Source organism: Mizuhopecten yessoensis, unplaced genomic scaffold (assembly GCF_002113885.1).
Source record: "Mizuhopecten yessoensis strain PY_sf001 unplaced genomic scaffold, ASM211388v2 scaffold716311, whole genome shotgun sequence".
NCBI classification, from domain to species: domain Eukaryota; kingdom Metazoa; phylum Mollusca; class Bivalvia; order Pectinida; family Pectinidae; genus Mizuhopecten; species Mizuhopecten yessoensis.
In genome coordinates this window covers 455,505-467,598 of record NW_018480053.1, presented here as the reverse complement: position 1 = coordinate 467,598, position 12,094 = coordinate 455,505, and the positions used below count along the sequence as shown (strand labels likewise).

Genomic DNA, 12,094 nt, shown 5'->3' with positions numbered 1-12,094 from the left:
ATCTTTTTACTTAAGGTGTAATGGTGATTTGTATGCCTTTTTGTTTATCAATTATAACTAATACTGTTAGCCATATGTTGTGAAGCGCTTTAAAGTAATTTGACAAATATTATAGGGAGCTATATAAATGTATATTATTATTATTAATATATTATATCCTTTGAAGATTGTAGAGTATACATGTATATGGTATAAAGGGAGGACTTGTGTATAGCTACCCTGATGTCTAATACATTTAACTTAACTTGAATCTTTTTTATGTCAAAATAAAATGTTGAAATATGTATTTATATTTGTTAACATGTTTTATATGATATTTTTATTTACATTCTCTATCCATGTACCATATAAATATCCATAACGGCGATTGATACTAGCGTACATGATATCACCTTCCCTTTCCCCTATATGTCGATAAGTTCACTCATTCTGAGTTACTTTTTAACATAAAATATAATTTAATATTGAAACTTTACACTTTACTCTATTTGGGCCTGGTCTAGAGATTTTTTCTTTGAACTGACATATTTATTCATGTTTTGTCTATCAAATAGCGGGTCCTGAATGGTGTGAATCGGTGTTTAGTACATACAACCTTAACCAACTCTTTACAAAATGTGTTATCTGTACATTTCAGCGAATCTTCAGTGATAGAAAAGGGACCACTTACATGGAATAGAAGCAGTGAATTGGTATTTAAAGGGTCATGTGAGTTCAATAAGGGAGTGGTAGTAAACCTTCCCGTACTTACGTTAGACGATTGCGTTGCTCCGGTTGGTTGAGCTGCCGCATAGTCTATATTTGTACCAAAAGTGTCCTTCGAACAGTTTTTGTCCTTCGTTCATAAGTTGCAGAACAAGCCTATCAACCGATTCAAATTTCAAAGAGTATTTTGATATGCATTCTGAATATTTGTTCAGCGAAGCGAGACAGCCATGAAAAACACAATGCATTGCTCATATCATGTATATTAAAATTGAAAACAGGTTTTGTTATAAATTTTTATCAATTCATCCATGCAAAGCTAAATAAAACATCTCGCGAGATTTCGGCTTAGGGCGTTACTTCACTTCCGTCGTCCCTAGATGCTGCTGGTGTGAAAAGGGGGACTGTGGTAAGTAGAACATGTCCCCCGTATATTGAATAAATTATATATCTTAGTAGACATGTTAATGCTGTAGGAAACGCTATTTAATATATTATATATCTTAGTTGACATGTTAATGCTGTAGGAAACGCTTTATAATATATTATATATCTTAGTAGACATGTTAATGCTGTAGGGAACGCTATACAATATATTATATATCTTAGTTGACATGTTAATGCTGTAGGAAACGCTTTATAATATATTATATATCTTAGTAGACATGTTAATGCTGTAGGAAACGCTATATAATATATTTGACAATTGTTATCATGACATTAAGTTACGGTCAATGCTATTTTGTGCAATAAGGAATGTTAAAATATGCACTAGAAAGTTTCTCAGTGCAGGATCAAACTAAATGCAAATTCAAATATAATGGATAAGATATAGATTATCAAAGTTGCATCGTTATATTTTTTTCTACCACTTACAGTCGAGATCATACATGCTTCTGAAATTATCATAATGCAACTCATAGATCTTAAAAACGTTTATATAAAAAAATATTGTTTTTCTTATCATTAATTTTTTCCCAAACATAACTTATTTTAAAGGGGAGAACAAAACGGTATATCAGAATTCGTCGAATAGCATTTTCCTCTGAATAAAAGTAAGCGCAATTTCTTATATTGTATTAAGTAATTTAGGTTACCTCTATCCCTTATTTTTGAATTTAAAAAAAAATCCCCATTTCCACCATTTTTGTTGATTTAACCCATTGATATAAAAGAAACCTCCTGATGACTAGCGTTCCTCAATATTCACATGATTAACAGAAATCGCGTTTATCGCTTTGCTTAATGTAATGCGAATCTCGATCAAGTCTGGTGTACTAGATCAAAACGAGACTTGATCCTGATTTAACCTCAGAAGGTAGACTCTTGAATATACCCCTAACTGCATTTATATATATCCATACATCATTTTTATTTATTTTAATGATATTTAACTTATGTCGTTTGCATACGTTTTCACCAATCCAAGAACAGATTAAGTGACCCATATCGCCAATATTTGTACGTATTTAATTGACTGTATAGTACTCATATGATAAACAGAAGAAACTAACCGTCATTGTTAACTAAAACTGTGATGTAAAGTCTAGCCTTGGCTCCACGACTTAATCATAAACTCTTTCGACATTGTCATCGCTTCTCCATCCGATCATCATTCACTCATGCAAATAATAATTGTGTCCGGACTCCTCAGTAAAATAGGAATTGCAAATTTGTTAAAACATGATTATACCCAAGGAAATCTTTAATGTGAGGGCAAGGAATTGACAATGTCGAAAGATTGCGATGTATCTTATTTACTTTCAATGTCGGCAAGATGTCGTTCAGAACATCAAAAAATGTTTTGCTTCGCTGCATCTATTGAGGCACACACTACCGAGAATTGCCTTAAATCATAATAGAAGTGTTTTTACCTTTGACAGAACGTAATTCTTATACAAACAAAACCTGTTTGTATAACTATTTTTAAGCAGACCTGATCAACATAAATGGGCGGTAATTCACGCAGTCTGTGGTGCATAGCAACGTTATTGTTGTTGACTAAACCATATTTTGTATACAACGTTGACAAACTATAAATAAAAATTAGACCAAGAGATTATGCGCTTTATATGACTTACACGTATTTTAATTAGTCCGCCTCAATGATACCACATTCATGATGTTGAATTAATTTCCTTGTTACCTTTTTTATATATAAAACATCTAATGTATTGTTCAAATTTTCAGATTATATGAAATCAGACCTTGATGATGTAACGTTTTGCGTCTCTTTGATTCCTTTGGTTTTTATTTCGTGTCGCCTTTGTTGATCTATTTTGTTATTGTATGTTGATATTGTTTTATATCATTTGTTGACAATATAATTCTAATAAGCTCCCTGTCAAATGAATGGTTTTAAAATGTGAAGTATTGACATTTTTTTATAAGTAGTCGTTGTCAGGTGAATTGTAGGGAGTTATTCTTTTCTTGTACTTTTTGTGACAATGCTTTAAAGATTGTAAGAGAACAATTTTGAATTTCATTTTTTTCATAGGCTGTTAGTTCGAGTGTCGTAAATTACAATAACAATAATATGTACGCATTTAGAATTTATGAGCCATATTTTCCTTAATTTTAACGTTTCGATATACCTTATTTTTATGTTTTTTCATACGTTGAGTATTCTCTTAGTTTTGACGAACTCAAATGTAACGTAATTCTTGTTGTTTTATAGCAAGTTACAAAGTTCGAATACTTGAATTCACAATAAACCCTTCTCGTGATGCAACACCTAAAAATAACATACCTCGCGAATTACACGCAATTTTAAGCGATACATTCTTAGCGGACTTGTGCAAAATTCACCCGTTTTTTAAGTGTGTACAACGTAAAAGAGAAATGTCATGGTCACTCATTATTTAACTTATGCGTACTCTAGTTTTGACAAGAATGGTTCACTTTTCCAAGTTGGCCATTGTAATCTCTTTATAGTAGTTGCATGCTTCGCAGTGTACACATTTTACCTATTAATTTAAAATTAACCAGTTCTCTAATTTTTTGAAAATTCCTAAATAAAGGGTTTTATTCACCTCCCATTCTGTTTCAACACTAGTTCGAACTTACACCTGTTTATATTTCCAACGTTTAGGCCCTTAGCGTCACTGATGAGTACTAGAAAGGGAGGACAAAACAGCTGTGTCATTAGTTTTGGCATACTGTATCTAACCCGCGGTTACGCTCATCTTTTAATATAACTGTTCATAATTCTCTTAAATTGACTCACCTCTTCCCTAAGTTTTGTCTTCCTCATGTACGTGTTTCTACTAAGCTGTTTGTATTGTGATAGGCTAAACACATGCACGATACCTGTTGTAAGTGTAGTTACCTTCCATTAATGTGAACATATGAATATATTTGAATGATTGTGTGTGTAGACAATTAAAGTCATGACAAAGGATGAAAAGGTATAGATAATCCGTAAACTAGTTAGTCGAGTATGTGAAGTATAGGTATGTAGTTTGTCGAGTTTGTAAAGTATGACTGAGTAATATAGGTATGTAGTTTGTCGAGTTTGTGAAGTATGACTGAGCAGTTTAGGTATGTAGTTTGCCGAGTTTGTGAAGCATGTCACTTATTGGAATGTAACTCGGAAGGGAAAAATCAAACACGAAAATAAAGATATAAATAAATATGTCCCTTTTCAAATGATAATACAGCAAAGGTTTGTTAAATGTTTCAAGCCTAAAGAATGATACGATGTATTATTTTGAGAATTCTTAATCAACTTTTGGTTGTCAAAGTATATTAAAAATAAATATAATACCTGCAATTTTAGAAACATTGTCACTGTGTAGGTTGTTGCAATATAGACCTCTGTTACTGGTCTGTTCTCTGGTCTGTTATCTGGTCTAGCTTCTGGTTTTCTATGTATGCATTTCTTTGCATTCACGGGCAACATATTGCCGCAGCATATGACTTTACTACAAAAGGCACGTTAACATTTGGCTTTGTAAACAGGATATCTAATTCTATGGTCTATGCCTCATAATAGAGTGCATACCTTATCTTTGTTGGCAGGTGTGTTGTCATTTTTTACCCTATTGCCAAGCATGACTGGAGATTGTTTTGATAGTTTTGTTTGGTGTTTCGTATATTTAACAGACAAGAATATGCTGTAAATATTTAATATGAGCAGTCTTTCATTACAAACCTGTATTTCTCGTCCCAGACGTAACCTTATGCATCAGGTATCGTAGAACACATAATGATTAGGACGTCCATCAACATTGCAGATAATACCACCTTGTCGCTGTAGTGTCTGTAAAAGGACTTTTAAATGGAGTTTAATGTGTATTTTATTAAATTTCTAGTCTGGTATAACGTGCAGTAGTGGCGGACTGACGCATACAGTTACATGTAGACGTGTAAACGGTGCAAATTTTCCTGATATCCAGAAATAAATTTTGTTTTTATTCAAGATCAAATTTTGAATTTTGGAGGGACATTTAATAATATTGATTATATTGATATCAATAATAAATTGCATTGAAATAAACATTTTTTTTTCTGATATCGAAAAATAGAATTTTATTAGATTACATATTCATCTTCTAAGGGAAAATTTAATTCGATGAAAACGTAAGTTTGTTAAACTGGGACGTATGCGTCAGCTGCTTCAGACGACATAACTTGGGCGGGGAAGGCTTTAGCCTGTATAGCTGATTTCTACTACGTATGCTAGTTCACACGAACGACGCTCACACACCCGTGGCTTTGATTGTCGATATGACAGGGCGTGTTCACTTATCGTGAGGTCAACACGTCATGGTCTTCACCTTTGAATTACTTTAGAAACAGGTTTATTGAATGTACAGACTAGTTTTAGTCGTACGAAAATGACTTAATAACAACGATACCACTACATACACTAGTTTAATTGCATATGTTTACTAAGTATATAGGCAATATGCTTTTCATGCCATCTTGAGTTTCACTTAAAACAATACGCTGCCTTTGTCGTTATTATGGCAAAGAAATAATAAAACAATGACTTGATAATAATTTAAGATTTAATTTGNTAAGCATTCCGATAAACTGGGGATTTATTTGTAAAAAATACCGAAAAATTGAATTTTTGTCAAATTCAACACTTTCACATTTTTTGAGCGTGTGGCATTGTCCGAAACTATTACAACAATAAAATAATGAAAAGAAACATTGCTAATCAACCCTACAAATATTTTATTTATCATAAAATATCTACAACATGTTACAAAAAGCGTTTTTTATTGAAACTATATGGATAAAAGTTACTAAATACAAGCCAAAAAAATCAAACAGGACTCATAGTTGCATACAAAAAGAGTGAAAAATTGAACCAAATACACACAAAGTCTTTATAATTAATTTATTTTACATTTTACAATTATTTTGATCCTGATGAGAGTTGTCTACCTTGAAATAAATCGGAACTTTTTGCAGAGGGATAGAATTTATACAATGACACTTATTTTATTTAATATACCAAAAACGACGGAAATAAATTAAATTACTATATTTATTTGTCAATTTACTGTTCTTTTATGGAACAAAATTACTCTCAATCATGTACACTTTGGACATCATTCCATAGCCTGCTTACGCATGGTATATTAACATGTCAGGTACATATGTAACCATAGGCTATCGCATGGTATGCCGTTATTACGTGCACGCACATGCACTTGCATTTTATAGGGATCTTGATATTTTACAAACCACTATTTTCACAGAGTTATTGTAATTGCATTTGTGAACCGATTCATCTGACAGAGCGTAACTCGCTCGACAACAAAAGTCGTAGCGACCAAGAGCTTGTGAACTACTGTTAGCAAGTGATACGTACAGGTGAGGTCGGTAAACAAAACACATCAGTCTGCATTCCAGGACCATCTTGAAGTCGTCTGATCGTATGTCAGTGTTTTCCCGTGAGTTAATTAATGTCCGATTTCAAAGTTAAGTCTAGATATCGGGTGTTGACATATCACGTCACGCACGTGTACTATTGTTTACCCGGTGTTACTATAATTTACACTACGGTAATGGAATGCCCGATACGCAATACGGAAATGACGACACGAAAATACGACAAGAAAAACATATGTATTACGAAGGGTGGAAACTCCTTAAGCCTAAACTAGATGTTTTTTTAGATATGGATTTGGTGAATAATGTATGTATTACTATCATATTCAGGAAATCGATTGCAAAACCTTCTAATAATCTAATAATTGATTTACTTCCACAATGTCCCCTTTGTGATCACTATTTCTTTGCGCTCTCGAACAGGGTTTTCAGGACAAAACTTCGACAGTATTGCTGTATTCAGTAGCAACAAGCCCACGAAGAAGATGGGGAGGATTAAGCTCCCTGGAGTTCGTTCGAGTCTCGTGCTGCTGTCGATGTTTCAAGTAGTATTTTCGCAAAGTAAGTAGACATATTGAGGAAAACAAATGAACCGCATCATATCTCTTGAATCACATTTCATGATCGTCACCACAAAAGAAATGTGTTTAAATAATTATTCCCAAAAAGGATTTTATCAGTTTTTATTGTTATTACTATTTTTTCAAGATCAAATTGTCACTGTCAGTCATGACCTAAAGCTGTATAGTTGGAACAGTATTTGTTTTTCAAAACAAAACCAATAGACATTCTATGATAGGGTAGCCAAGATTAGAATTGGTGCCAAACAGGGTTGCATCGTTTTAAAACTGAAAATATTATGCGTCAAAAGGCATTTGTAATGTTGTAATAACACTCCGTTTGCTTCATTTATGCCTTTCCAAATCATTAAATGTAAATTGAGTAGCACTTATCGATGGAAAGTATATATATAACCTCGTAGAAGGTATATATATAACCCCGTGGAAAGTATATATATAACCCCGTGGAAAAAATGTTCTACATACTTTATCGAATAAGTTACAAAACCGTATTTCATAAAGTACATAAAGCAAGGAATGAATTTTTAATTTTCTAGATGAAAGGAATATTTTTTACTTTTACCCTTTTTTATTTAGAATGCTTAATTAAACGGACTGAACAAGGTTAATTCCATGGAGACATTCTGCTGGTAGACAAACAAGTGGTAGACGTCCTAGTGGTAGACAATTTAGTGGTAGACACACTAGAGGTAGACAATCTAGTGGTAGACAAACTACTGGTAGACAAACTACTGGTAGACAAACTAGTGGTTGACAATCTAGTGGTAGACAAACTAGTGGTAGACAAACTAGTGGTAGACAAACTAGTGGTAGACAAACTACTGGTAGACATTCTAGTGGTAGACAAACTACTGGAAGACAAACTAGTGGTTGACATTCTAGTGGTAGACAAACTAGTGGTAGACAAACTAGTAGACAAACTAGTGGTAGACAAACTAGTGTTAGACAAACTAGTGTTAGACAAACTAGTGGATGACAATCTAGTGGTAGACAAACAAGTGGTTGATATTCTAGTGGTAGACAAATAAGAGGTAGACAAACTACTGGTAGACAAACTACTCGTAGACAAACTAGTGTTAGACAAACTAGTGGTAGACACACTAGAGGTAGACAATCTAGTGGTAGACAAACTACTGGTAGACAAACTACTGGTAGACAAACTAGTGGTTGACAATCTAGTGGTAGACAAACTAGTGGTAGACAAACTTGTGGTAGACAAACTAGTGGTAGACATTCTAGTGGTAGAAAAACTAGTGGTAGACAAACTATTGGTTGACATACTAGTGGTAGACAAACTAGTGGTAGACAAACTAGTGGTAGACAAACTAGTGGTAGACAAACTAGTGGTAGACAAACTAGTGGTAGACAAACTAGTGGTAGACAAACTAGTAGACAATCTAGTGGTAGACAAACTAGTGGTAGACAAACTACTGGTAGACTAACTACTGGTAGACAAACTACTGGTAGACAAACTAGTGGTACACATTCTAGTGGTAGATAAACTAGTGGTAGACAAACTATTAGACAAACTAGTGGTAGACAAACTAGTGTTAGACAAACTAGTGGTAGACAAACTAGTGGTTGACAATCTAGTGGTAGACAAACAAGTGGTTGATATTCTAGTGGTAGACAAATAAGTGGTAGACAAACTACTGGTAGACAAACTACTGGTAGACAAACTAGTGTTAGACAAACTAGTGGTTGACAATCTAGTGGTAGACAAACTAGTGGTAGACAAACTAGTGGTTGACAATCTAGTGGTTGACAATCTAGTGGTAGACAAACTAGTAGTAGACAAACTACTGGTAACGGAAATGACGACAGACAAACTAGTGGTAGACAAACTAGTGGTTGACAATCTAGTGGTAGACAAACTAGTAGTAGACAAACTACTGGTAGACAAACTATTGGTAGACAAACTAGTGGTAGACATTCTAGTGGTAGACAAACTAGTGGTAGACAAACTATTAGACAAACTAGTGGTAGACAAACTAGTGGTAGACAAACTAGTGTTAGACAAACTAGTGGTAGACAAACTAGTGGTTGACAATCTAGTGGTAGACAAACAAGTGGTTGATATTCTAGTGGTAGACAAATAAGAGGTAGACAAACTACTGGTAGACAAACTACTGGTAGACAAACTACTGGTAGACAAACTAGTGGTTGACAATCTAGTGGTAGACAATCTAGTGGTAGACAAACTAGTGGTTGACAAACTAGTGGTAGACAAACTAGTGATAGACAAACTACTGGTAGACAAACTAGTGGTTGACAATCTAGTGGTAGACAAACTAGTGTTAGACAAACTAGTGGTAGACAAACTAGTGGTTGACAAACTGGTGGTAGACAAACAAGAGGTAGACAAACTAGTGGTAGACAAACTAGTAGACGACAAACTAGTGGTTGACATTCTAGTGGTAGACAACAAGACGTAGACAAACTAGTGTAAGACAAACTAGTGCTAGACAAACTAGTGGTTGACATTCTAGTTGTAGACAAACAAGAGGTAGACAAACTAGTGGTAGACAAACTTGTGGTAGACAAACAAGAGGTAGAAAAACTAGTGGTTGACAATCTCGTGTAAGACAAACTAGTGGTAGACAAACTGGTGAAATATTATTCTACATGTATTATTATTGAGTTTTGCGCAACACCTTAGTAGAAAGACTTTTGATTCGTGCAAATAAAATAAGTTTTTTTCGATGGTGTCATGAAAAATATATAATTTGATATGTAGATAAAGACACCCTGCTTACAGTAGTTTATACCGTTGCAGCACCTACGGTCATCGTTTCACAACCAACGTACACGGAAGTTCCCGGAAATACCGTCACACTGGCATGTACGGCGAGCGCAACGTCAGCCATCACCACAGTCCTATGGTTACAGGATCGAGGAGGTTCAGTTACGACAATAACTAACAATGGCGGCAAGTACACAGGTGTAACCACGTCGAACCCTTCACTGATCATTAGCAGCTTGACCAATGCTGACACAGGGAGCTATAGGTGCTTTGCCTCCACAGCCACAGGAGTACTTGGACAGAGTGGCCCTACGTTTCTCACTGTAGCTTCAGTCAATGGTAAGATGAAGCATGTTAAATTAACTTAAAATGATTTTCGTACTTGGCTTTCTGCTCAAACATAAGTAATTGTTGTTATGTTTGTGTTGTCGTCGTTGTTGTTTTTGTTGTTATTTCCGTTTCTCTGATATTTTAAGCACAATTAGAAAAGGCATAATTAAATTTTTAACAACACTTGTTCACACGCTGTTTAAATTCAACAACTTGTTAAATGATGACAGAAATAAATTAATTTTGCGTTTGCTAGAAAATGTTTTTAATACGCATGGCTTTGTATTGTAACTTTGATCTTTTATGTCGTTTGTTTAGCCGCTCCAGTGGTGCAAAACTCTTTGACTGGCTACACTAGGTCAGCAGGGCAGTCTATCACGCTAGGTTGCGTCATATCGGCTAATCCTGCAGCCACTTCTGTCAGCTGGTCGAAGACAAGCGGGACCAATCCTTCCTCTATTACAGTTGACGGTTCCAAATACATAAATGGAAATACTGGAACGCCTTCCCTAACAATAACTGGGCTCGCGCTGGTAGATGCAGGAACGTATGTTTGTTTTGCAACAAACACATTTGGTTCGTCTCAAAGCAATGGCGCAACGCTAACTGTAACCGGAAGTACGTACCAAAAATATCATTTTGTCTGACACCAATTGTCCCTTTTTAATAATAAAAAATAAGAGTGTGTTTGAGTAAGTAAAATATATTATCAAGAACTTTCGACGTCCACCGTTCAATAACTGTTGTATAGAATTATATTATTGGCATATATAGAATAGAAATTTTCTATAAGCGGGATTGTTGGGGGACAACTGAGGTCTTGCAGGGGTATGTTCTCAAATGATGTACCCAAGGCTGGGCTATTTCTATTCGCGACCATCTCATTGCAACCTGATAACAATACAACCTAAGTTTGCCAAATATTACCTATATGGCATATCCGGATTAGATCTTGCTATCGTAATTGATAAGTGATATGCTACTGCTAGACAACCAAAGAAGGTAACACTCAAAATGTAATAAACACGTTCATTACCAACATAGTTTCAAAACTACTTCTAGACTGCAAAGGGGAAGTAACACTAACAACACTATTTCAGGACCACAAAGGGGAGGTAACGCGTACAGTGTGTAATGATCATACTACCATTAGACTACAAAGGGGAGGGAACACTTACCATGTAATTATCACTCTACTCTTAGACTGGAAAGGGCAGGTAACACTTACCATATATACTCTTACTAACGTGTTCTACAGTGATATAGACTCTGACTACCGTAGAGTGATATAGACTCCGACTACCGTAGAGTGATATAGACTCCGACTACCATAGAGTGATATAGACTCCGACTACCGTAGAGTGATATAGACTCCGACTTACATACAGTGATATAGACTCTGACTACCGTAGAGTGATATAGACTCCGACTTACATAAAGTGATATAGACTCCGACTACCGTAGAGTGATATAGACTCTGACAACCGTAGAGTGATATAGATTCTGACTGAAGTGTTTTACACTGATATAGACTCCGACTACCGTAGAGTGATATAGACTCCGACTACCGTAGAGTGATATAGACTCTGACTACCGTACAGTGATACAGATTCTGACTGAAGTGTTTTACACTGATATAGACTCCGACTTACATACACTGATATAGACTCTGACTACCGTACAGTGATATAGATTCTGACTGAAGTGTTTTACACTGATATAGACTCCGACTACCGTAGAGTGATATAGACTCCGACTTACATACACTGATATAGACTCTGACTACCGTACAGTAATATAGATTCTGACTGAAGTGTTTTACACTGATATAGACTCTGACTACCGCAGAGTGATATAGACTCCGACTACCGTAGAGTGATATAGACTC

At 35.0% G+C, this 12,094-nt stretch overlaps 1 protein-coding gene across 1 annotated transcript in view; it reads left to right on the top strand.

Moving 5' to 3' along the window:
- The first annotated feature begins 1,055 nt into the window (after nucleotides 1-1,055).
- LOC110442903 (hemicentin-1-like) overlaps nucleotides 1,056-12,094 on the top strand; it is a 69,502-nt gene continuing 58,463 nt past the window's right edge. The window contains exons 1-4 of the mRNA XM_021486766.1: nucleotides 1,056-1,114; nucleotides 6,976-7,113; nucleotides 9,910-10,215; nucleotides 10,525-10,824. Coding sequence (XP_021342441.1) covers nucleotides 7,038-7,113; nucleotides 9,910-10,215; nucleotides 10,525-10,824 — 682 coding nt within the window. The 5' untranslated portion in view covers nucleotides 1,056-1,114; nucleotides 6,976-7,037. The remainder of the gene's footprint in view (nucleotides 1,115-6,975; nucleotides 7,114-9,909; nucleotides 10,216-10,524; nucleotides 10,825-12,094) is intronic.